The sequence below is a fragment of the Conger conger genome, chromosome 16, assembly GCF_963514075.1.
Source record: "Conger conger chromosome 16, fConCon1.1, whole genome shotgun sequence".
Taxonomy (NCBI): Eukaryota; Metazoa; Chordata; class Actinopteri; order Anguilliformes; family Congridae; genus Conger; species Conger conger.
Genome location: NC_083775.1, coordinates 11,840,313 through 11,865,554, shown reverse-complemented (window position 1 = coordinate 11,865,554; position 25,242 = coordinate 11,840,313). Strand labels below are relative to the sequence as shown.

The window sequence follows — 25,242 nt, the reverse complement described above, 5'->3', positions numbered from 1 at the left end:
CATAACAATTTGCCATAGCCGTTAGGCCTAATGACCATCAGTGTTTATGCCATTTCTTCGGTTTAGACTCAGAACTCTGCACAGAAACCCATAATTTAGCCTACTGGAGTCAGGTAGGCAGAAACAACGGGTTCATCAAATTTATTCTGAAAAATATCGTTAAGCATTGTTGTAAAAACATAATTAATGACCAGTCCTACTTTCTTATATGCGGTGGGCAATCCACCGTGTGCATCTTGTAGCCTACTGTCAAACCAAATTAAAAGTGGATATGGATTCATGTATATGCTATCTGTAGCTTACATTATTTGCTATAATTGAACTAATAGTAAAAGCACATTAGAAAGCCAGTTACTTATGAGGCGCTTAATTTAAGCACCATTTTAGTTTTGACGGGCAGACGCGTTTTCCAGCGGTTGGCTTTGTTGTGACATGAGGAAATGGCCAAGAATCTGAGGATACACTGTTGCAATCATGTCGTTTTATTCGACACGATTTATTTTCGTTTAAAAAAAACACATTTAAAACCGATCGTTGTATTGCCTCTATTCATCAACATCCACTGTGTATAAGCATAGGACAGGCACGCTTAATAGCCAAACATTATCGTGATTTGTACATTTGTTAGTTTATCAGGCTGTCATGTTAAATACGGCTACTTGTTGTCAACAAAAGCTTTAGGACCCAGTGGAAACTGCAGGCCTCAGCCGTCTCGTTGCTGATACCCAGACTTTGCTACGTTGCTTCCTGCATCTTATGCTTTCCATAATAACTGATAATTTTCGCGTCAGTATGAAGGCCAAGAGCAGCAATTAAAAGAATAACAATAACGCTCGAGCGACATCAAATCCGTGCAGTGTAGTAGCGCGTCGCCCCCTGTCAATACCTTGTTTTCCGGTGTGCAACGTAAAGGGTCGCTGTTGCAGTTATAGTCCGTCTGTGAGCCGCTCCATTGTGTCCACGCTCTGCTAGTGCTCTTTGATTCCCCTGCTAGCACTCGACTCTGACGCCTGCTCTCGTTCCCTCTCTGCCTCCCCCCGCTTCTTTTTTTCTATCCGCATCACTACGAGCATATGGCATCGCGGTCACCATTAACCCTTTCTGTGACGAAGAACACATTTTTTTAATTTATAAAGTACTTTATTTTGATATTAAGTTCTAAATTGAATAAATTCATAATTTGACGTATTCGAGCATTGTTAGTCAATATTAGACTATAACTGCTATGGACAACTGTAATAGCGCTATTTATTATTCAATTATTATGAATATATTCGTTTACATGTGGACTAGGCCTATGGCTTTTTCCAATAAATTGTAGTGTAGTCCAATTCATTTGCAGCAATTAACTCGTTTTAGAGACAACAGTCACTTCTCAAATGTAACAATATTCTTTAAAACAACACTAAATTAATATTACATTCTCAATATTAGCCTACATGTAATCACTTTTGTTAGTTGTTGCTTTAATCACCCGCATTGGGTTACGGTTTCTAAGTGATTTAAAAACTGACACCAGAAGATTCATGAGCAAGTAGGTCGAGTTTACGAGTTTATAAAGAAATACTTTTCATATTTATAAAACATTTTTATTGCTGAGTGACACTGGCAAACATTTAGGTGTTCTCAAAAGTGGAGACGTTACACATTTGTATGACTTATTTGTGAAAAACGATTCGTTTGTTATCATCCCCGGCCATTTGGTGGGAACAGCTGGCCTGACTACCAGCACCAGCAGCAGTGATCACAATAGCTGCTACATCATATTTATACTAATACCTCTTTGGAATAAGAATCTGAATCCCAGCGACCTCTTGAGTAAAATCGGTGAAGTCCTTTTAAATGGCAAATTCCCATTCATTCTAAATGCTCCGAGCACTGAATCGGTCCATGAAATAAGTCGTTGTGCTTCAAAATGGTGCAGTGGTGTTAACTGAACTGGGACAAGGGTAAAATCGTTTTAATTCAACGCACAGCAGTGCTCCACATAAACTGACCTATTTCTAGACACTTTCTAGGAAGATTTGGAAGGTTATTTGCATATTGATGGGAGACTTAATGCTATTCCAGCCCTTTCAAAGGCACCTTATGCTGCAAAAAAACAATACCTCATCAGTTGATAATCCTCTTCCCAGGGTTGCATGTTTGAGCATGTAATATTGTGTTTTATAATACTGAAGCCGCTAAAATATGTTGCAGTAAACAAAATACGAGGATAAGATGACACAAGGTGATCTGTTTTTCCAGATAGGTTTTGTTTGCGTATACACCATTTTGCATCCGCGTCCGTTTAGTCGCACGAATAGGAATTCAACAGACTGAAAAATGCCCTCATTCATCGCGAGCCAGAATGCCAAAGGTCCTGCTCCACAAATATATCAGGATTGGATGGATCTAAACTGACGTCACACAATGAGACCGCCTTGCTTCGCCCTGTTTGTGGTCACTTTTATGGAAATACCCAAGAGTTTCCAGTTAAATAAAATACATATATTTTTCCTTTCCTTGGTAAAATCTGCAATATTTCCCAGGAGTATTCCCTAAAATAAAATAAAAATCCTAATAAGAATCTAAAATAATAGATTAATCTTAGTCCTGAACTAAATTGAGTTTTATATGGAGAATCTCCATTCAGGATTTAATTTAGTCTATGACTAGACTTAATCTGTGACTGTGAAACTGCCCACAAATGTTCTGTAAGTAGGCAATAACCTAAGTTATGATGTCGCAATACCCTAAAAGTGTCTTTGTCTTTCAGTAGCAGTATAGTACAATGATTAGGGAACAGGGCTTGTAACCTAATGGTTGCAGGTTCGATTGCCAAGTAGAACACTGCTGTCATACCCTTGAGGAGGTACTTAACCTGAATGTCCAACTGTATGAATAAATACTGCTGTATGTAATAGTAGATACTATAGATACTATGAAATGCAAAAGCTGTGTAAGCTGTGTAAGTTGCTCTCAATAAGAGTTTTAAATGCCTGTAATGCCATGTAATGAATTGCTATAGCTGTCAGTATAGCACAGCTAAGATTAGACCTGACAATGGAGTCCATGGAGTAGATGTCAGAGAAAATGCATCTTATTCCCATGCAATGCATACAGATACTGTCACATTAGTGATAGAAATAAGATGGTTGTGTTCAGTCAATAGGGAGCACATGTTCCCTCTGTTAAAGGTAAATGCCCTGTGAAATATTTATACTGTTTCCTGTGACTTGTGAAATATGAAGGCCTGGATTAAGCCCACATTTGTTGTCTGCTTTGGCAGCTATTGTGGTGCCTGTGCTAAATGCCATAAGACTCTTGGTCCCAAGCCCTGGTCCCGAAGAGCCACAGGGTCTGCTGGGGTTCCCAGCCCTGGTCCTGGAGAGCCTGGTGTCTGCTGGGGTCCCCAGCCCTGGTCCTGGAGAGCCTGGTGTCTGCTGGGGTCCCCAGCCCTGGTCCTGGAGAGCCACAGGGTCTGCTGGGGTCCCTAAGCCTGGTCCTGGAGAGCAGGCTTAGGGACTTCAGTAGGATAGCAATTGATCTGTTAAAGTAGTTGATTACAAGGCGAACTCAGATCATTTGGTTTATTCTGTCTGAATCTGTTGCTGATCTTAAGGCGAAAACCAAAAGCCAGCAGACCCTGTGGCTCTCCAGGACCAGGAATGAGGACCCTAGCAGAACCTGTGGCTCTCCAGGACCAGGAATAAGGACCCCAGCAGACCCTGTGGCTCTCCAGGACCCAGCTTAGGGACCCCAGCAGACCCTGTGGCTCTCCAGGGCCAGGAGGGATGACCCCAGCAGACCCTACTCCTCTCCATGACCAGGAATGGGGACCCCAACAGACCCTGCTTCTGTCCAAGACAATGTAATTATGATTAGCATTAATCCCATATTGCATGCATTACATTAACATCTTCCCATTCAATCAATTAATTTAGAGGAGATACTTCTTTCAATAGTGTTAAAAGCATGATATAATGCTGAAGGCACACACAAAAAAAGTCTCCCAAAGACTATGCAAAAACAGTTTTATGAGACGGCTTATGAGAAACTATTTACCACAAATAAGTATCTCCACTTATTTTGGCATGTATGTTCACTTAGTTCCAAGTTATATTGTTTTTGTCTGAATAGGGAGAACATCAAAGAGATGAACTAGAACCAAGTTTTCCAAACAAAGCCTCTTCCTTATTTCCATATTTGATATGTGGCAGATTTGAATAGCATATTTCAGACTTTCAGGTAAGATACATGTTGACCTCCCCCTTGTAATATTGTGGCTAATTATTCAATATTTGTCTATGACCAAATAATTACATATTTTATATATCCATAATAAGAAAACATAATGATTTGTCAATGTAGATACATTTTCCAGCTGTAATGGGTGCTGGATAAAGGTAAGAAGAATAAACCATTTTACTGGGGTGGGGGTATTCAGCCTTGAGGTCATCGTTTTAGACAGATGTAAGCTAAAACACCTTGCCTAGAACGGGCTAACAGCAAGCTAATGGTACCTGCGTTTATAACACCGCATGCCCTACTGAGAATGCATTATCAAATGTGGCCAGAAGGTGGAGGCATCCACTGCAGAGAGCAAACGATGCCAGAGAGAAACGCGCAATTTTTTATTTTCACATTAATATTTCACTGTAATATGTACAACTCCGCAGGAAAGAAGCTGTGTGCAGTATTACTATTGTATAGATAGCCGTGTCAAAATAAAAACTTAGCCTCTTATTGCACGTCTGTCACTCAGAGACCTTCAATTTCATGAAGGCAATTAAAAATGAGTACTTTACTAAAGGCACTGCAGACCTTTTTCTTGAAGAAACACTTGGAGTTAAATTATCTTTGAAATTATCTTTAAAATCTGGCATCCCAAGAACTACAAATAACATTGAAGTCTGCTTGGCACCAATTACCATCCCAATATTTCCCTTCCTGCTGGTCCCTGCGTCATCGATCTTCGTTGAAACCCTTGGAATACAACGACATTATTAATGAAACCAACAAGTTAAGGCATATGTATTTCTTCTGAGATTCATTTCCATTATTTGTATTAATGTTTTCTTCAAACAAATCATTTTACAAGTTATGCCAACAACTTTCCATAAAAAAACACTAATGTGCATAATCTGGATAAACATATTTGAATTTGTAAAACACAATGACACAATTACAACCTATCACCACTGTGGCTATTACATTATTCATAACCCACCACACATATATATACACACCAAAATGTCAATCCAGCCATGGAGTTATCATTCTCTTTGCCAAATTTGTCTAATGTGGGTAGATCACGTGATGATCTAATATTCGCCTTAGTCGTCACTGTCTTCTGTGAATTAGATGTTCTCTGAAAAAACCTTTAGTCTGAGAAATGTATGTTTCTTTGGTAATAATAATGGCGGTATGTGACAATGAAAATGGAATTGATGTGTTTATTTTACAACAAAATACAATAAAGCAAGTGATGACTTTTAATGTATAGTCCAAAAAAATATGTGAAAACCCCATTCGACGTATGTGTCCACAACTGATTACCCTTTTCAATAGGCCTAGGATGAAAACGTCACCATTGTCCACGATCAGGAGCAATTCATTGTTGTTGATGGTATTGGCAACAATTACGGATTAACACAGTCATGAGATAGTAAATGTAATATAATATAAAGTGGATTATTTGCTGTTATGAGAATAGCGCGACTGTAGTCCAGATAATTATCAAAGTCCCAACCAACCAATGATCAATTAGATTTAACACTTTGCTGAAACGATTACATAATGAGGATTTACCGTGTAAATATTACCATTAATTACGCCCACCACTGCAAGAAGTATAGCCTATAACATGCAAACAATGCCAATTACCTATAAATCCAAAATTGTAAAAAATATAAACAGTGTATTAGAAATCATATTTTAAAACTAACATCAACTCATGATCTCGTAATCGTTTTTCGTCCTTCGCGATCCAACGTGAACGTCAATCCTCTTCGTGGCTCCTGCTCCTTAACAGGAAAATGATTGCAGATAACCCGGAATAATAGCCTGCGTTCCTCCCCCAGAAAAATCCAAGATGGGACTCCAGTATTCACCAAAATCATCGTGCAACAAATTCTCCGATGTTGCTCTTTTAAAAATCGAAGCATAATCCGAGGGGGAAAGTCCAACTCGTCCCTGCCTTAGAGCTCAAAACTTTATATCATTTGGCGCGGAGGTTACTTGGGTGCGCTTTATGTGTAGCTCCTGCCGCGTTGATGACATCACTAAGTTCACAATCGGCGCTTTGTCCGACATTGGGGCCCAGTGGCACCAAATTTCGGGCGGGTATTTGAGTCGAGCTGCACATTAAAACGACCACTCTAACAGTTTGTTTGAGTTCAAAATGTTCAAATGCAAAAATGTAGCTCTCATTTTAAATGAAAGTGGTCAGATGAGAATGTTGCTTTTGTAAAACAGTTCTCTATATGTTTAATTTCCTTTTAAACAGAAATATGTCGTGCATTTATGTAGCCTATATGTAAATGTTGTCAAAATGGTTCCAATAGGAACCCTGTCATTCCATAGAATAACCTTGTTTAGGTAAAGGTTTTTTGTTAGGCAAAAGTGTTCTTTGTCTGGGAGTTTTCACACATCACACGTATGACAGAGGGTTCCATAAATAACTAAAAAGGGTTACCCAATGGAATCAAGGCAAAAATCAGAACTCTTTTTGATTGTAATTTGTGTAATTTGCTGTCATTCTGAATGGTCTCACGCAGTAACTAAATACACAAATCTATTATTGTTCCCCTCTGTCATTATGTAGCCATACCTCTTTTGGTTACCTTCGGTTTCCAGTCCTAATCTCTCGTGTGCACACTTTTTACAAAATGAACAACATGAAACAAATTCTTATTCTTCTCACTTGCTTCTCTGTCACTTTCTTCCTTTGGCGAGTCTGCGCCCTGTTCCGCAGGTGTATGTATTTACTGGAGACACAGGAGATTTTGTGACGTTTTCAATTTCCAGTAGCGAAGTAACAGCAGGCGTATAAGGGTTGGCTAATTATTATTATTTGAGACCACATTCGAAACACTTGTTCGCGCCTTTATAGACCTTATCGCATATTGTAGTCCGTTTCAAAACAATTTATTTGATTATAACTATTCATAAACTAAGAGTGAAACCGTTGAGAATGAGATAAAAAAAACTAAAAAAAAACTTTAAGTGGACATTTTAACCTCGCACAGAGCTGGCAAGACGGATCTAGAATTCTTCAGAATTATTCAGTGTGTCATTACTTAAAGGAAGCTTTTCACAGGTTTTTATTTTAGTAAACATCTGTAGCAGGTGCAATTTTTGCTTCATTCAAGTCCAGTCAGCAATCAGAGAAAAGTCAAGATAAGGCCTCGTAAACATTCGGTAGAACACTTAACATGCTTTATTTCAGCATTCAAAATAATTAAAAACATCTCAAATTATTATACACATACAAAATAGGTACAGATCCTCCGGTATTCCCCCAAAGTGTGTCTGCTTCTAAGGGCGGTTTCTAAGTCTTTTCCATTTTTTAAAACCCGGTTTCGAATTTTTTAAAAACCCTTCTGATGAAGAAAGAAAAATAACAAACAAACAAAAACCAAGGGATGCGAGAGGCGCTTCTAGAACAAGTGCGGACAACAAAAGGGGGAATAAAAAAACAAAAAAAGTGGTGGGTGGGATGAAAATGTGAAACAAAAACAAATGTGAAACTCTGAACAAATCCACCTGTTTAATCTACATCAGACAAGGTTGTATGAATCATATCTACAGTAATTCTCTGTAAAACTCCACTGTAGAGGTTTCAAACAACACTTTATTAAGAAAACATTTGTTCTGCTTTGACACAAGATATTTTATTAATTTAGCACCAAAGATCCTCTTAGCATCAGTGAAAATAATGTCAAAAGATGAGTTTCATTAAACACTGACGGACCTCATGAAGAATTAGCACCGTTTACAGCTGTTGCATGCTTTCCCCACGATACTTGTACCGTGTAAAAAACCTATTCTGGTATTTGCTAACACTCTGCGTAACATGGATTAATTTTCTGAGGTAGCCATAAGATTTCAAAATGAGGTTGATCCTCTGTCTCGGCTCGTAATTATGTGACTTTTAAGAACAACGATTGTCCCGCTAGTTGCTTTCCTCGTGGGTAGAACAACAAGACACTTCACTGTCATTTTTAAAATTTATTTAACACCTGAAAACGGTACAAAGCAGTTGGTTTTTTTTCATTGTCCTTCCACAGTGGTAAAAAATGGCAAACGTCACCTGTATTCATTATGGGCTTCTTTTTTTTTTTCAAACGCCAGAGGGATTTTACACTTTACAAGTATATATTATTTTCTTGTTGCAAGTGAAACAAACGGTTCTTTTAAAGTGTCCTTGATGAAGGTGTTGATTAGTGGCCCAGAAAGATCGCACACAGACATCGTCTTCAGAAATGTAGTTTTAAGCAAGTGGATCATTTTGCGGCCGAATGAAACTTTAGGTTTTTTTTAATGCATAGAAAAGGTTTTAGAGAGATGACTGCTAGAAAAAAAACAATTCAAGTCCAGATTTCTTTTTTACAAGAAGCAGACTGGGCCAACTTCAATGCCAAATTCCTGATTGGGTGCACCAACGTCCATAGGAGCGATGTCAATAATGGGCAGGCGAGATGTTTTCGTCGTCTTGTAGTCGATGACTGTCTTGCCCCACGCGCCAGTGTGTGACTGTGGGTGGGAGTAAAGAAGGAGAAACACAATCAGTGACTTTACCTCCATTTTAGTTGCCTTTCCTTCCTATCCACCTTATCTCAACTACACAGTCCCAATTGTACCCACAATCAATTACTTTAACACCCATTTTAAGCCAGCATTTCAAATGAAAAGTTTTGGAAAATATGATACCAGTGTACAGTATCAAAGCCTTTTTTTTTTTTACTCCATCTGTATACTGTCATGTATATCACTAGCTAGCAACACAGGCATTAGCTACTACTAAACTGCAGTCTTGACTGCGCATTACTGCTAAACATGTTTGCTAGCTACCACATTCCCCACGAAGGTGTTCTGGCAGCCAGAAAGAGCTGGGCATAAAAGCATTATATGTGAACACTGCAAAAATAAAAGTCTTAATAAGGGTTTTAGTCTTGTAAGTAGAGAATATTAGCTTGTTTTACGGTCCTGTTTGCTTGACAAGTGACATTTTCTTACCCCATTTGCAAATCCTGAAATGAGTCAAAACTGCCTCACCTCATTGGCAAAAGTTTTGTATTATTTAGCAAAAAGGTAATTAGAAGTAAGATTTTGACTACTAAAGACTACTTGTGTGAGAGGGGACGTAGGCTCACCGTGCAGCCATCCTCGGTGACGCTGTACGTGAAGCGGCTGTTGCCCTCGGCTCTGATCTCGATCTCGTTGGAGCCCTGCAGGAGGATGGCCTTCTTCAGGTTGCCGGCCTGCTGGTCCATGTAGGCGATGCTGTTCTTGCAGTGGTATGTGATGTTCTGGGACGCCTCAGTAGACATGAGGCGCAGGAAGGTCAGCTGAATGTTGACGTCTTCAGGCTTGGCACCCTCGCCGCCATACTCGAACTTCGGTGGGAGAGAGAGAGAGAGAGAGAGAGAGGGTAAGAACATGTCAAGCGAAAATGACAAGAACATGTCAAGGCGAGTTACCTGTACAGTGCTTTTTACAGAAAGATGTCACAAAGATGCTTTACAGACCCCAATTTAATAGAGGAGCAAAAAACCAGGCCCAAACCCCCAAATCGTTAAGCGAGGTAAGACAAAAACTCCCCAGTGGTGAAAATAGCATCAGAGAGCTGTGGAGAATGACTGTCCTGCTCACCTGGAAGCCGTCGCTCATTGTCTCGCCGAACCAGACGTGCTTCTTCTCCTTGATGTTCTTGCTGGTGTACCAGCTCTTCTTGGGAATGTCGGCCTCAGTTGGGTACACGCACGTCTCGCCGGTCTCCATGTTGCAGTAGACCTTGATGGCGTCCTGGGTGCAGCCCTGGTCGGGGTCAATCCAGTACTCTCCTGCAGCGGGGTGGGTAAGAGGGCACAGCCACCATCAGACCACAGTGCTGTCGAGCTCAGGGCAGCAGCATAAGGCTGTCCTGCACTGGGCTCGACAGAAACATGTGACTGGAACGTTCTTAACGGAACATTCTGATGCTGGTGATTAAAAGTGGCGTTCTAGAACATGGACCTGGAATTCTGTAAAGAAAAACATTAAAAAAAAAACCCCCTCTTAATCTTCAAAGGGTTAAGGGACCGGAATCAAACCGGGGGGGGGGGGGGGGGGGGGGGGGGGGGGTGTTGTTATCAGGGGAGCACGCAAACTCACCGCTCTTCCAGTCTGGGTGGCACATTTTCAGGTCGCGGCAGGTGCGGGCGGGGTTCTTCTTGGTGCCCTCGGGGCTGCGGATGTTCTCGATCTGCTGGCTCAAGGACTTGAGGGTGGTGTCCACCTCCAGGTCGCGGTCGCGAACGTTGGCGTCGTCGGCGCGGTAGTGGCGGTAGGGATCGGGGGCCTTCTCCTGGGCGGGCTGGGAGATGAAGCCCATGTCGAATCCGCCGCCGGGGGGTCCGGGAGGTCCAGGGGGTCCGGGAGGTCCGGGGGGACCCTGTGTTTGAGGGAGAGGGAGGGGGAGAGAGAGGAAAGGTTGAGGGCTGAGGATGAAGTTCTTGCTCCAACATTAAGTGTATAAGCAATGTGCACGTGTCTTACCGAGTGTTTTAGTCTAAAGTACTTCAAATCTTTTTTTTTTCTCTCAAGTAGAAAGTACTAGCTTGTTTTAAGTTACTGTTTGCCCGACAAGTGAAGTTTTCTTCACCCATTGGCAAATCTTGAAATGAGTCAAAATCAGCCAAAGTAGGCGACTTACAGCGGGTCCGATTTCTCCAGTGCGACCACGGGGTCCAGGGGGTCCGATGGGGCCGGGCAGGCCACTCATACCGTCCTTACCAGAGGATCCAGCAGAGCCAGCAGGTCCCTGGAATGGAGGAAGGACAGGTCAACCCACACACTCACCATTAATCACTGCAGCTATCATACAACTCTGTTTTAGGAGGAGTACTATATCTTTACACCATTACTATATCAGACTACAGCCTAAGTGCAAAGCTACTGCAATGCTACGCAATATACCCATTGATGGCAATTCAATGTTGAATTATCCCATTGACATGCTAATGCAATGTATTCATCATAGAGTCATATAGCAGTGCAGTAAATGCAGTCATACTCACTCTGGGTCCAGCAGGGCCAGCAGGTCCGGCGGGTCCAGTCTCTCCTGTTTGACCCTGGGGGACAGAGGCAATAGTGTGTCAAACAGCATTTGGCTTCTCACACAGATTCACACGGGGGACCCTAGATTACTGGTTGCTCAAGTCAACGCAAATGTTAAACATGGTGGGCTGTATGGTGTTGGTTGGTGGGTCGTAGGGTGTCGGTTGGTGGGCTGTATTGGTTGGTGGGTCGTAGGGTGTCGGTTGATGGGCTGTATTGGTTGGTGGGTCGTAGGGTGTCGGTTGGTGGGCTGTATTGGTTGGTGGGTCGTAGGGTATCGGTTGGTGGGCTGTATTGGTTGGTGGGTCGTAGGGTGTCGGTTTGTGGGCTGTATTGGTTGGTGGGCCGTAGGGTGTCGGTTGGTGGGCTGTATTGGTTCGTGGGTCGTAGGGTGTCGGTTGGTGGGCTGTATTGGTTGGTGGGTCGTAGGGTGTCGGTTGGTGGGCTGTATGGTATTGGTTGGTAGGCAGTAGGGTGTCGGTTGGTAGGTCCTAGTATTCTTTGGCTGTCCGTAAGGTGTCGGTTGGTGGGTTATTGGGTGTCGGTTGGTGGGTTATTGGGTGTTGGTTGGTGAGCCATGGGGTGTCGGTTGGTGGGTTATTGGGTGTCGGTTGATGGGCCTTGGATAGGTATTTTACTCACAGAGGGTCCGGGGAGACCCTGCATGCCAGTGAATCCTCTGTGTCCCTTCAGGCCTCTCTCTCCAGCTTCACCAGCCTCTCCCTTGTCACCACGGGCACCAACAGCACCCTGCAGGCAGAGGGAAAATAACAGGTGTCCTGAACATTGGCTGAATTGTATTTGGTTTTGGTTTAAGTGAAAAATGGTTAAACATGGCATTTTAATGTAATGTTTTGTGGAGTTAAAGTGGCACGTACAGTGGGACCACGGGGACCAGCAGGGCCAGCAGATCCAGCGGGACCAGCAGGGCCCTAAAACAGAGGGGCAGAGAGGGAGAGAGAGAGAGAGGGGATGAGTATAAACAACAAACAGGCCACCATTGTGAATCTAATGCAAAATCTTAACACACAATGTCCATACAGTTTTCAGTACTTGGGGCAGGTCACTTTAGAGTGAAGATACCAATGAACAGTGAAAAACTATACCTCAATATTGTAATATAGTGCATTTCTTATAATGAATATCAGTCCTGTCACACAGCAGACAGTACATGTGTGACAGTTTCTCACTTCTGTAAGAATCTCTCACTTGTGTACGCCTATGAAGTCCCTCATACCTGGCTGAAATTTGGTCAGAGGGATCTGTGTGTGGGTCTGAATACTTACAGTCTCTCCACGGTCGCCAGATTTGCCAGCAGGGCCAACGGGACCAGGAGCACCAGGGGGTCCAGGGGCACCAGGAGCACCAGCAGAACCAGACTCACCACGGTCACCCTGAAGGGCAGGAAAAGATAGGGTCAAAACGTGTGTGTGTGCATGAGTGAGTGAGTGTGTGTATGCGTGTGTGTGCATGAGTGAGTGTGTCTATGCGTGTGTATGTGTGTGTGTGTGGGGCAAGGGATTGAGGACTGTATGGCTGTTCAGTTGATACACTGACTGAATTGCAGAATTGAGTCTGTTGGATACATATTTGCTGTATCACAGTGGCAGTGTTGTTGTACTGCACACTGAGAGGTGGGGTGTGATAGGTAGGAACCAGAGACTCACCTTGGCTCCAGCGGGACCATCACGCCCAGCAGCTCCCTCGTTACCAGGGGCACCCTACAGGAGAATGACAACACGCTGGTCAAGTAGACGCTTTCCCTGTGTGCACACCGTAAATATGCAGCGGAGCCGGAAACCGCAAGCCGGCAGCCATTTTGAGTTTGAAGCATGCGGGTGTTTTTTCCTCTCCGTAGAGTCGAGTGGCGATCCTCGGTGCGGTTGGAAATGTAGCGGGTTTGGTGGGTGAAGCCCCTCACCTCACGTCCAGATTCACCAGGAGCACCAGCCAGTCCAGAGGGTCCCATGGGGCCGTTGGGGCCACGCTCTCCAGAGGGGCCACCAGGTCCTGGTTTGCCAGACTCTCCCTGTGAAAAGGAGTAAAGTTAGCCTTTGTGGCACATGCTGCACCCACTATGGCAGTTACATTTAAACTTTTGACATGTCGGGGGTCTGTGAAACTGTATCTGGAAAGATCTTGAAATGTTTATTTGCAGTGGATCTGCTCTCATATTGAGCTCCTCAAATTCTCTTCTATTAGATGGTAGAATGCCTTGAGGTGTAACTTATCTGAAGTATCAAAGGTCTTCACCCGACCCTAGAATATCAATTGTGCTGGTATATAAAGTGTGCCTTAAATGTGCTAAACAGTGTGGAAGAACGCAGTTCTTTGGATGCTCCCTCGCTGAGCAGAAGCCATCTCGCATTGAGATAAAATTCTGTCAGCGAATAAAACCATATCACTGTTCTCTGGATGAAGATCTAGACTTGGATTCTGCCTACCTGTGTCCTTCATTTTCAATTACAAATAAATGAAATGCTAATGTAGTTTTTTATGACTGTAAAGTTACAGACACTGTGGAACTGACTGTAAAGTTACAGACACTGGAGCACTGATTGTAAAGTTACAGACACTGGAGCACTGATTGTAAAGTTACAGACAGTGGAGCACTGATTGTAAAGTTACAGACACTGTGGGACTGACTGTAAAGTTACAGACACTGGATCACTGACCGCTTTGAACAGTTACAGAAACTGCAGCTTAGTAAAGTTACAGTCACTGGAGCACTGACTGTAAAGTTACAGTGAGATTTCAAGTTCAAAGTTTATTACTCCGGGCAAGCAATATTCTGAATTGTGCTCTGTCAGCTGGATGATGCATATTGATCTGGTCTTTTGTTTTCTGGTTAATCAAATGTGAGTGATACAGGGATTTTGCTACATTAGGCAGAGGATGTTTTAGATACTCACAGATGGGCCGGGGAGACCAGGGAAACCACGCTCGCCTCTCTGTCCAGCCAGACCCACAATACCACGAGATCCAGCAATACCTTGAGGCCCAGGAATACCGGGAGTTCCCTGTACGGTGGAGAAAGAGAGGGAGAGAGTCGGGGGGAGGGAGAGAGAACCAGTCACCACAGTGTCCACAACCGTTTCCATAATAGTCATCTTTCACTGTTGCCATGGTAACAAACTGTTAATGCCAGCTAAACTATGAGTAAAGTACACTGCTCTTGTTTCCTGTGGTTTTCTACAAAAAAGCATTTGAGTCGACATACTGTGTATGTTCAAAGAAAGGTCTAGTGTGGCCGCTAGTCCTTCAGATGTTTAAAAAAAAAAGATTTATGATGTTTTTGGGGTTACTTACAGAGGGACCGTCACCACCAGGGGCACCCTTCTCTCCGGAGGGTCCTGGAGCTCCAGCGGGCCCAATCTCTCCAGTGCGACCAGCAGGGCCTGTGTCACCACGGTTACCCTTCTGTCCCTCTTTTCCACCGGGTCCGGGGGGGCCAGGGGGGCCGCTGTTACCCTGAGAGAGAAAGGGAGAGAGAGGTGGTTAATCTTCTTTCATGTAGCAACACCCTCCATGAAAACATTTTTATTCAGTAATCCTTTCACTGAACATTTTTTTGAAGATGTATTAGGTTTTTCTTCATTAGGGTAAAATACATTTCTCACTAGATGATTCATCCCATTGCATATTCCAGCACATGTTGACAAGTGTGATTAAATCATGCACATAAATACATGTGCATATGTGAGACTGAACATTTAAGAGCACAGACTAATGTGCTCATGGAATGCAGATGACTGTTGGAATGGCATTAGAATGGCATTAGAACGTAATTTCATGTCAGCATGTTATGCCTGTTTCAGGATGTCAGTGTTGCAGTGCAGATTTCCAGCCTTTTGTCAGCAATGGGCAAACAGAACTCTCTGATCACACTGGGATGCGATGGCTGATCTGAACCAACCAAAATGTGTAATTGTCCCCGGCAAAGATATGTCAACCAGGCCTGTGCTGTGATGCATTGTGGGGAATGTAGGATAAAGATCAGTGGTGGCCGGGCGCACTTACAGCGGGGCCAGGGGGGCCAACTCTGCCAACGTTACCAGGGAAACCGGTAGCACCCTAAACAGTGAAAGAGACATGTATATCAGACAAATAAAGCACTAATACGTATATTGAGCTAGGTAATCATACTATTTATTTCAGATTTAATTCAATATTTTAATTCTATTGGGATTTTTTTATTACTTACAGGAGGACCAGCAGCACCACGAGCACCTTTGGGTCCAGTGGAACCAACGGGACCCTGTAGGACACCAGCACATCAGAACCCTGGCAGTACACACCTCCTCCAGGCCCAGAGACCACCGTTACGATACAAGCTTCATGATGGTTAACTCAAATCAAATTTTCTTGTATAACTCTTTCTACAGGAAACTATCACAAAGACATTTTTACAAAGTTTAAGAAAAAGAGCAAACAGGTAAAGTCCAACCTGTGGTCCAGGAGCACCAGTAGGTCCAGCAGGACCGGGAAGACCAGAATCACCCTTGGCCCCATTGTCACCACCCTCGCCCTTAGCACCAGGCTGTCCATCAACACCCTGGGAGAGGGAGAGAGGATGCGTCAGAGGGCAGAAATCAAGAGCACTCAACACCGTTACTCTCCAAGTCCACCAGAATCATTCTCCTTCCACAGAGCATGAAGAACCAATGTGGGATAAATCAGGAGAAAACCGCATGAACATGCAAAACTGCATCTGATAGCTCAGTAAGAGTGCAGTCAAAGCTGAGGGGACTGAAAAATCATATGAACCCAACATAACCTATTCTGCTAAAATACAGCAATACCCAAATCTGTATGGCGATCAATGCTGAATACCAAGCTCCTTAAGCTAACCACATGGCTGATAGTTGTCTACTGAGCCGTTAGCATATGGCTAAACAAACTGGGTTGTATTTTGTTTTATTAAATTATTTTCATCTAGCTAAATGGACTGGCAGGCATTTCTCTACCAAGACATTAGCATATGGCTAAACGGCCTGGTTGGTATTTCTCGACCAAAACATTAGCGTATGGCTAAACAGACTGGCTGGTATTTCTCTACCAAGACATTAGCATATGGCTAAACAGACTGGCTGGTATTTCTCTACCAAGACATTAGCATATGGCTACACAGACTGGCTGGTATTACTCTACCAAGACATTAGCGTATGGCTAAACGGACTGGCTGGTATTTCACTTACAGGGGGACCAGCAAAGCCGGCAGGTCCAGAAGCACCAGATTCTCCACGCTCACCCTGATGGAGAGAGAGAGTGAGAGAGAGGAGAAAGAGGAGGGAGAGATGAGGGAGAGAGAAAGAAAAAAGAGAGAGGAGAGAGAGGGGGTTAATCATGTGTGGAGGGGTAAAATTAAATGAATGTAATCTAAAATGATGTAAAGGCCTTTTCCTTTCTTGCTGTGACTGATGGAAAGTGGTTTCAGGGCTGCCATACAGTAATAGCACACATGCGTGCAATACACAGAGGCTCTGTTAGAGTGGGCACTGTCCCACCATGCTCTGGGCTGTAGTGGACAGGGTCTCCTCAACTCAAGTTTTCCTGAATGATCCCAATGGGTGGTTATAGGGAGAGTCGCCATGGTATGCTAAGTGACGCTAAGTAATATGATGTCATACGGAACCTTTTGAAGCGAATACTTACAGGGGCACCACGGGCACCAGTTGGACCTGAGGGGCCTGAGGGACCAGACTCACCCTGGATGGGGGGAAAGAGCAGAGACATATGAGCTGCCATTTTAATACAAGCTAATTTATTTAACAGGGACAATACACATTTGATTATTCACATTATTATGCTCAGATTAAACTGTGTTAAGTCAGCTACTGGGATACACACATGCATCTTTGCTGTGGTCCACCTGTGGAAATCAAAGTCATTGTGTCTGTTTCCAGATTAACAGTTGATCTGATAAGACAGGTATGATTTCAGTGATGAATTACACCACCAGTATGAAGTTACTCACTCATATTTTATCCTGATCTGGTAATGCAGTGGGGCATTGATTTCTATGGTTTTGTAATTGAAGGAATGGTGAAAACGATCAGGCACTTTTTCTCCAAAGCACAGTGGAGAATATTCCTGCCATTATTTGTTTCGCAGGTGGACAGTCAGACACCCACCTTGTCGCCAGAAGGACCAGCGGGACCAGGGAGACCAATGGGGCCAGTCATACCACGGACGCCATCCTTGCCGGGGGCACCACCGGCACCCTTGGCACCAGCGTCACCCTGAGTGGAGAGGCAATGTGATGTGAGAACCTTGGCTCACTGGGCTCCATCAGCTTCGCTTGGGGTAGAATAAACAGCACACTGTTTAAGGTCTGATCAGCTCTAGAGTCTGGGTTCTACCGGCCTGTCTTGGCATAAAAGAATAAACTGCATCACCATTAGACTACACTGCTACCATCTTGTGGTTTGGAAACGGGGGTGAGGCAGAAGTGCTTACTCTGTCGCCCTTCAGTCCTGGCAGACCTCCGGCACCGCGCTCACCGGGCATTCCCTGGAGTCCGGGGGCACCCTGCGCGCCAGGGGCCCCTGAGGCACCAGCGTCACCCTAAAAGAGAGGAGAGAGAAGGAGAGGGAGTGAGAGAAAGAGAAGAGAGAAGGAGAGGGAGTGTGAGAGAGGGAGAGGAGAAGAGGAGAGGGAGAGGAGAAAGTGGGAGAGAGGGAGAGGAGAGAGTAGAAAGAGGAGATGATGGAGAGAGAGGGAGAGCGAGGGGAGAGAGGGATGAGGGAGGAGAGAACAGTTGATGTGTAAATGAGAGAAATACAATACAATAACACCTTGTATATAGCACATGCTACTACTACTGGTGCTACCCTACAAATAAGAATAATTACAGTTTTACTGTGTTATAATAATGTAAAATATACTATTAAAACATTTGCAGTCTCGTTGGGTAATGGGCTTCTGTGATATCAGCCAGTGCTAGCATGATGCCCATTGCTGGCATGACGCTCAGTGCTAGCATGGTGTTTCCTGTTCCTGCTTCCTGTTTCCTGTCCTTACCTTAGCACCATCGTTACCAGCAGAGCCAGGAGAGCCACGGGGTCCAGTAGGTCCAGCAGCGCCAGGGGCACCACGCTCACCAGCGAAACCTCTGTCACCCTGGGCAGGGGGGAGGGGAAAACAGGAGTGCCGTTAGCGTTGGGGTCAGAGGCACATAAGCGGGCGGCCATTTTGTTGATCCTTCATCCATGGATACTCACTCTGGCACCAGCGGGGCCAACAGCACCAACCTCTCCACCCACACCCTGAAAGAGAAAGGAGTTCAGTCACAGCACATAAAATGACCATCACCTACACTGCATAAAAAAAAAATGGTCTTGTAGGTAAACCAAAATCTTATTTTTCTTCTCTAAAGCTAAATCCCAGGGTTACTTTTCAGTGCTCATCAGTGAAGCTGCTGTTATGCTCTTGGCTCTAGAAATTCTTAGTAAGACTGTATGTAAATATGCAAGCATCTCAGTAAGCATACTCTATTCTCCCAGAGGAGAATCTCAGCTCTCACTGAAGGTCATGAAACCGGTGCTGAGCTGATTCCAGTTCATCCTGCCGAAGCCTGTGAGCCGATGTCACTTTCAGTCCCACCACATTGCTGCTAGCTGTTTGCTTGCTTCCTTTGTCTAGAGAATCTATAAATTAATAATAGTATAGTTCTTTCCATAATTTTCCATAATTTGTTCAAGGCGGAAGAAGAAAAATGAAGATCCTGGCTGGATAATTCGTTTTCCTCCCTTTTTGATGTAGGCAGTGATGTAGTGTAACATCCAGGCTGGGTTTTGTTGTGAATGCTATGAACTCTGTGACCTTTCTGACAGTTGCCCTGGCAACCTGAAGTGGAACACACAGACACAGGCGCTGGAGGCACTGGGAACGCTTACCTGCTCACCGGTCTTGCCAGTCTCACCAGGGGCACCCTGGGGTCCGGGCAGACCCTGAAAGAGAGGCAGAGGAGAGGGGGTGTTGGAGATCTTGGGGGCTCACATGGAGGGGAAAGGGGGGGGATTGGGGAATTCTTTCTGAAGAAGTCCTCACCTGGAATCCAGCGGGACCGGCAATACCCTGCTCTCCGCGCTCGCCAGAAGGTCCCTGAGAGGAGGAAGCACAAGGAAGTGAGGGGAAGGAATTGGCAAGTTTTGTGTGTGTGTGTGTGTGTACGTCTGTGCGTAAGTATGTTTACAGGTGGATAAAGCCTTTTTCCGTGCACTTAGCCGAGTTAGCATCATATCCGAGCTCATTATGCTAACGGTGTTTGAGTGCGGGTGTGTGTTTGTGCTGATGCTGCTGCGGGTACATACGGCTGGGAGGGCGCTGTGCTTGTGTTATGAGCCGCGCCACATACTGTTTCGCATCCCCGTAGTAGAGCTTACACTAGACTGTGTCATTGAAGCGTTACTGAATTTACGCGTGAATATCAGCATGAGATTGATGGGTGTGACATCAGCAGGTGACCTCGGATGGGATGAGCTGACAGGGCCCCAGTACTCACAGCAGGTCCAGGGGCGCCAGCAGCGCCAACCTCGCCATCTTTTCCAGGGGCACCCTGAGCGGAAACAAAACAGAAACTCAAGATACAAATATCAACATGCATTCACTAGGCGCAAGCCTAGCTTATGACATTATGGTAATCGCTGTACTCACGGCCTTAGATCCAAGGAAAATGCTGTGTTTTTGGAAGTTAATTTAAAATGTATAAAGGATGAAAATATACTTATGTGAAAGTATATTTTGCTACTGTATGGTGGAGTGTCTGCTAAGTGCATTGCTGTTAGTTTAGTTTAGTGTATTTGTTAGCGCAATTAAAAACCAGACAAAGGTAAGCAGTATATAGTGTAGGGAGTAAGGGGCTTATTTATGGCCTCTACCCAAATATAAAAAAACATTACCCAAATATAAAAAAAACAAAATTTTACATCAAAGCCAAACATTTTATGAATGATGAGCATTTTGTTTTGTGGCGGGAAAACTTGGATACTTACAACACCGCCGCTTGGTCCCATAAGACCTCTCTCACCAGTCTTGCCTCCCTCGCCCTGGAGAAAATACAAATAAAACCGTTACATTTACTGTATTTAATAAAAATATTCCCCCCTGTCTGGACACCAGACAGATCCAATATTATATCCGGTCAAGTCAGTTATTTTTCTTTATTGTGGTGAAATCAACCAATGGGATCAGCTTGTCCCTAGTAGCTCAGTTTTGAGCCCCTCGCTCAATTCTGCTTTCACTAATGCTGTCTGTGCATTAGTGATTAGCGTGCGACATTAGAGGTTAATCAGAGGTCAGGTGACAAAACAGGCTCAACAGGCCCCTTTCCCAGCCTCATTTTGCTGTGTTTGTTTACATCACTTCAGATGGTATCACTTTCAATGCGTTCTGACCAGTGCTTAGTCAATGTAATAACAGGGGCTGTATACGTTATGAGGCTATAGGAGACAAAAGTGTATTCTGGTGGAATATGAGGTGTTATGGGCATGCCACCAAGAATTTGGGGCCCTCTGAAAAGATCATTGGGCCCCACCACCCCATGTCACCAGTCCCTGCACACGTATTGCACAATTTTCTGAGGGCTCCTATCAGTCAGGGCCCTTGGAATGATCCTAGCCTTTGAGAGTGCCACTACTCTCAAAATTGGGGGGCTGTTTAACAAACTTACAGCAGCGCCCTTGGGTCCAGGGAATCCCATGACTCCAGGCTGACCTCTTGCTCCAGCTTGGCCTGGGGGTCCAGGGCGGCCATCTTGTCCAGCACCTCCCTGTCAAAAGAGGCAAAGCGTCTGTAAGCCTTGAAAAAAAAAAAAACTGGGCATTCATTATGTTATGTTATATGTGTCACCGCACGTTTAAATAAGACATTTTCTAATCAAATTCCCAGACTACTCCACAAAATGGTCCCGTCATTTTGGTGCTATCTGAAGCAAGCTGTGCAGGTTTGGTCAGTAGGAGGAGCCTTGGAGGACAGAGGAGGAGGCTGAATACTCACAGCGGGACCAGTCTTGCCATCGGGTCCGGGGCTACCAGGGCTGCCAGTCATGCCCTGTAGAACAGAGAGAGAGAGAGAGAGAGAGAGAGAGAGAGAGAGTATGAGAGAGAGTTTTGTGAGAGATAGTGTGTGTGAAAGAGAGAGAGTACAGCTCAGACATGGACACGAAACCGACCTTGAACCTGTGGATGACGAAATTAGGCCTACTGGCCTGAACACTACTGAAATACATGACTCACTTTCTACTGAAACACACTACCTGCTTTCTACTGAAATACAGGACCTGCTTTCTACTGGAATACAGGATATAATATCATTTTTTTCAGTGTAATGCACTACTGGACTCTTAGGTCCTGGGTGAGCAATCACAGCTCATTATCAGATGTGTGGAGTTCAGATGAGTGAGCATATTACTTAGAAATATCGCCTCTTTTTTCTTTGGTTGTATTTCAACTCCTTCCACCAGGCACTTTAAAGAGGTTTTTGGGTGTTGGTAGGGATTAGACAGACGTACGGACGTCCTTCACACAAGGGTTTGGTATGGATCAGACAGACGTAATGAAGTCCCTCACCTTGGCTCCTGGCATGCCAGCCTCTCCATTGCGTCCTGCCTCACCAGTATTGCCCTTGGCTCCTACGGGGCCAGGTCCACCACGCTCACCAGTGGCACCCTGGGATACAGGAGGGGGTGGGAGAGAGGCGGGGAGAGAGGAGGTGAGTTCCACTTCAGAAGCATGGCCAGTGCCCTGTAGTGCCATGTACCTGTTTGGGCTACTGCCTGCACCAGTTATATAGCGGCCAATGTGCCTTATAAGACAATAATAAGATTAATTTGAAAAATAAGATGATTAATTTATTAATTTAACTTGCATTGACAATAGAATGAACATACTACAGTTGGAACATAATACAGTGCAGTCCGTAAATATTGTCCAAATACTTACGGACTGCACTGCACATTTAACAGCTCAGTAAGCAGCAGCTGCTAATGCTAGCTGAGATGCCGGGTAGTATCCTCTGATTGTGGAAGAAGATTGTGGAATTAGTGGAAAGGGTGTAGCATCTTATAAAGGTCTCTGTAGTGGAAATGGTGGACTTATCCCTGGTTATGGGTATGCACTTTGTTGTACGTTGCTCTGGATAAGAGTGTCTGCCAAATGCCATTAATGTAATGTAATGTATTCTATATAGAAGCTCTCTGTAGTGGAAAGGGTGTAGTATTTTATATAGAAGCTCTCTGTAGTGGAAAGGGTGTAGTATTTTATAGAGAAGCTCTCTGTAGTGAAAAGGGTGTAGTATCTTATATAGAAGCTCTCTGTAATGGAAAGGGTGTAGTATTTTATATAGAAGCTCTCTGTAGTGGAAAGGGTGTCGTATCTTATATAGAAGCTCTCTGTAGTGGAAAGGGTGTAGTATTTTATATAGAAGCTCTCTGTAGTGGAAACGGTGTAGTATCTTATATAGAAGCTCTCTGTAGTGGAAAGGGTGTAGTATTTTATATAGAAGCTCTCTGTAGTGGAAAGGGTGTAGTATTTTATATAGAAGCTCCCTGTAGTGGAAAGGGTATAGTATTTTATATAGAAGCTCTCTGTAATAGAAAGGGTGTAGTATTTTATATAGAAACTCCCTGTAGTGGAAAGGGTATAGTATCTTATAGAGAAGCTCTCTGTAATGGAAAGGGTGTAGTATTTTATATGGAAGCTCTCTGTAGTGGAAAGGGTGTAGTATTTTATATTGAAGCTCTCTGTCGTGGAAAGGGTGTTGTATTTTATATAGAAGCTCTCTGTCGTGGACAGGGTGTAGTATTTAAACTGCTTACCTTGGGGCCGCCAGCTCCATCAGAACCAGGGAAACCACGGCCGCCGGGAGCACCCTGGGGGGGGGGGGAATCAAAGCGTCACACACCTTATTTTGGGGGTTTTGCTGTGTAGCAGGAATGGATGAGTGGGACAGGGGTCCCACTGCAGGGTGAAAGAAGGAGAGGAGCACAAAGGGACAGAGGGACAGAGGCACAGAGGGAGGGACGTACACGCTCTCCAGAGGCCCCACGAGCTCCTGCTCCACCAGGCTCACCACGGGCTCCTCTCTTGCCCTCCTCTCCGGCGGGTCCAGGTGGGCCCTGAACTCCAACAGCACCCTAGGGTAGAGAGCACAGAGAGGGCTGTCACACACACACACATCCATCAGCAGATTCAGCTTGCTCTGTCACACATCCATCAGCAGATTCAGCTTGCTCTGTCACACATCCATCAGCAGATTCAGCTAGCTCTGTCACACATCCATCAGCAGATGCAGCTAGCTCTGTCACACATCCATCAGCAGATTCAGCTTGCTCTGTGTCACACATCCATCAGCAGATTCAGCTTGCTCTGTCACACATCCATCAGCAGATTCAGCTTGCTCTGTCACGCATCCATCAGCAGATTCAGCTAGCTCTGTCACACATCCATCAGCAGATTCAGCTAGCTCTGTGTCACACATCGATCAACAGATTCAGCTTGCTCTGTGTCACACATCCATCAGCAGATTCAGCTTGCTCTGTATCACACATCGATCAGCAGATTCAGCTTGCTCTGTCACACATCCATCAGCAGATTCAGCTTGCTCTGTCACACATCCATGAGCAGATTCATCTAGCTCTGTGTCACACATCCATCAGCATATTCAGCTAGCTCTGTGTCACACATCCATCACCAGATTCAGCTTGCTCTGTGTCACACATCGATCAACAGATTCAGCTTGCTCTGTGTCACATTCCACAGAATTGAAGTGAAACAGAATTGACCATAATCCTGGTCTCCATTGACCTGTGTAAATATGAGGTGTGGCAGATGAAAGGACACATATGTGGGTTGTGTGTGCTGGGCTTCTTGGTGTACTCACAGACTCTCCCTTTGCACCAGGCTCTCCCTTATGCCCGGGAGCACCAACCTCACCCTGTGAGATGGGGGCAAAAAATGAAGAGGGTTAATACATTACACACTGCTGTAATGAAGAGGCTTAAAAGCATTACACACTGCTGTAATGAAGAGGCTTAAAGCATTACACACTCCTGTATTGGCTGAAGAAAATCCACGCTGACTACCCTTATGAAAAACATTTTTCACATTAAAATATACACAAGCGAAAAGACATGACTGGAGCTTTCCGCAAGTAATTGGCTTTTTCAAAAGTGAACTACAATATTGAAGTGAAAACAAAACACGTGTCTATTATAGCAGAGGCTACATTTCCCACTCTCTTCTTATAAGTGGGCTTATTTTTATATTGTTCACATACAGTATGTTCTCTTCACATGTTGGGTGTTAAAATGTAGATTTTGAACATTTTTTGAACACTTTATTATTTTTTTTGTAAGGGTAACGGCCATGACACTGAACAACATGATGGAGTATGTTTAGATTTTGAAGCTGTTTTAAGCATACTTACAGTGTTACCCTTAGGACCAGGTGCACCAGCAATGCCCTGAGGTCCAGGGGGGCCACGGGCTCCAGGGAATCCAGGAGCACCAGCAACACCAGCAGCACCCTGTAAAAAACAGGTGAACAAAGGGTGACCAATCAGAGACATCACTCATCACATCAGTAAAATACCCTGACCAATCAGAAACGTGGCTCATCACATCATTACAGATTCGGACTAATCAGAAACATCACTTTCCACATCATTAGAATATGCTGACCAATCAGAAACATCACTCATCACATAATTAAAAACCCTGACCGACCAGAAACATCACTTAACACATCATTTTAATATGCTGACCAATCAGATACCTAACCCATCACATCATTAAAAACCCTGACCAATCAGAAACATCACTTACCACATCATTATAATACGCCGACCAATCAGAAACATTAATAATGACGGGCTGAGAGGGCTGTACTTACAGGGTTACCCTTGGATCCGGCGGCACCATCCTGACCGGAGTTGCCC

The 25,242-nt window shown here is 44.2% G+C and overlaps 2 protein-coding genes across 2 annotated transcripts in view; both read right to left on the bottom strand.

The window, feature by feature from the left end:
- The window catches only part of LOC133114480 (neurabin-2-like), a 39,405-nt gene extending 38,380 nt beyond the window's left edge, over window positions 1–1,025 (bottom strand). Inside the window, exon 1 of the mRNA XM_061223934.1 lies at window positions 887–1,025. The gene's annotated coding sequence lies outside the window, so the exon portion shown is untranslated. The remainder of the gene's footprint in view (window positions 1–886) is intronic.
- A 6,380-nt stretch (window positions 1,026–7,405) lies between these two features.
- Window positions 7,406–25,242, bottom strand: part of LOC133113963 (collagen alpha-1(I) chain-like) — a 28,507-nt gene continuing 10,670 nt past the window's right edge. The window contains exons 18-51 of the mRNA XM_061223134.1: window positions 25,197–25,241; window positions 24,733–24,831; window positions 24,187–24,240; window positions 23,333–23,440; window positions 23,123–23,176; window positions 21,876–21,974; window positions 21,304–21,357; window positions 20,978–21,076; window positions 20,301–20,354; window positions 19,811–19,864; window positions 19,357–19,410; window positions 19,203–19,256; window positions 18,528–18,572; window positions 18,328–18,426; window positions 17,764–17,871; window positions 17,439–17,546; window positions 16,960–17,013; window positions 16,503–16,556; window positions 15,752–15,859; window positions 15,509–15,562; window positions 15,325–15,378; window positions 14,614–14,775; window positions 14,217–14,324; window positions 13,226–13,333; window positions 12,972–13,025; window positions 12,591–12,698; window positions 12,183–12,236; window positions 11,947–12,054; window positions 11,265–11,318; window positions 10,901–11,008; window positions 10,360–10,639; window positions 9,859–10,049; window positions 9,360–9,602; window positions 7,406–8,739 (exon numbers count right to left, since the gene is read on the bottom strand). Of these exons, the coding sequence (XP_061079118.1) occupies window positions 8,593–8,739; window positions 9,360–9,602; window positions 9,859–10,049; window positions 10,360–10,639; window positions 10,901–11,008; window positions 11,265–11,318; window positions 11,947–12,054; window positions 12,183–12,236; window positions 12,591–12,698; window positions 12,972–13,025; window positions 13,226–13,333; window positions 14,217–14,324; window positions 14,614–14,775; window positions 15,325–15,378; window positions 15,509–15,562; window positions 15,752–15,859; window positions 16,503–16,556; window positions 16,960–17,013; window positions 17,439–17,546; window positions 17,764–17,871; window positions 18,328–18,426; window positions 18,528–18,572; window positions 19,203–19,256; window positions 19,357–19,410; window positions 19,811–19,864; window positions 20,301–20,354; window positions 20,978–21,076; window positions 21,304–21,357; window positions 21,876–21,974; window positions 23,123–23,176; window positions 23,333–23,440; window positions 24,187–24,240; window positions 24,733–24,831; window positions 25,197–25,241 (3,237 nt within the window). The 3' untranslated portion in view covers window positions 7,406–8,592. The remainder of the gene's footprint in view (window positions 8,740–9,359; window positions 9,603–9,858; window positions 10,050–10,359; window positions 10,640–10,900; window positions 11,009–11,264; window positions 11,319–11,946; window positions 12,055–12,182; window positions 12,237–12,590; window positions 12,699–12,971; window positions 13,026–13,225; window positions 13,334–14,216; window positions 14,325–14,613; window positions 14,776–15,324; window positions 15,379–15,508; window positions 15,563–15,751; window positions 15,860–16,502; window positions 16,557–16,959; window positions 17,014–17,438; window positions 17,547–17,763; window positions 17,872–18,327; window positions 18,427–18,527; window positions 18,573–19,202; window positions 19,257–19,356; window positions 19,411–19,810; window positions 19,865–20,300; window positions 20,355–20,977; window positions 21,077–21,303; window positions 21,358–21,875; window positions 21,975–23,122; window positions 23,177–23,332; window positions 23,441–24,186; window positions 24,241–24,732; window positions 24,832–25,196; window position 25,242) is intronic.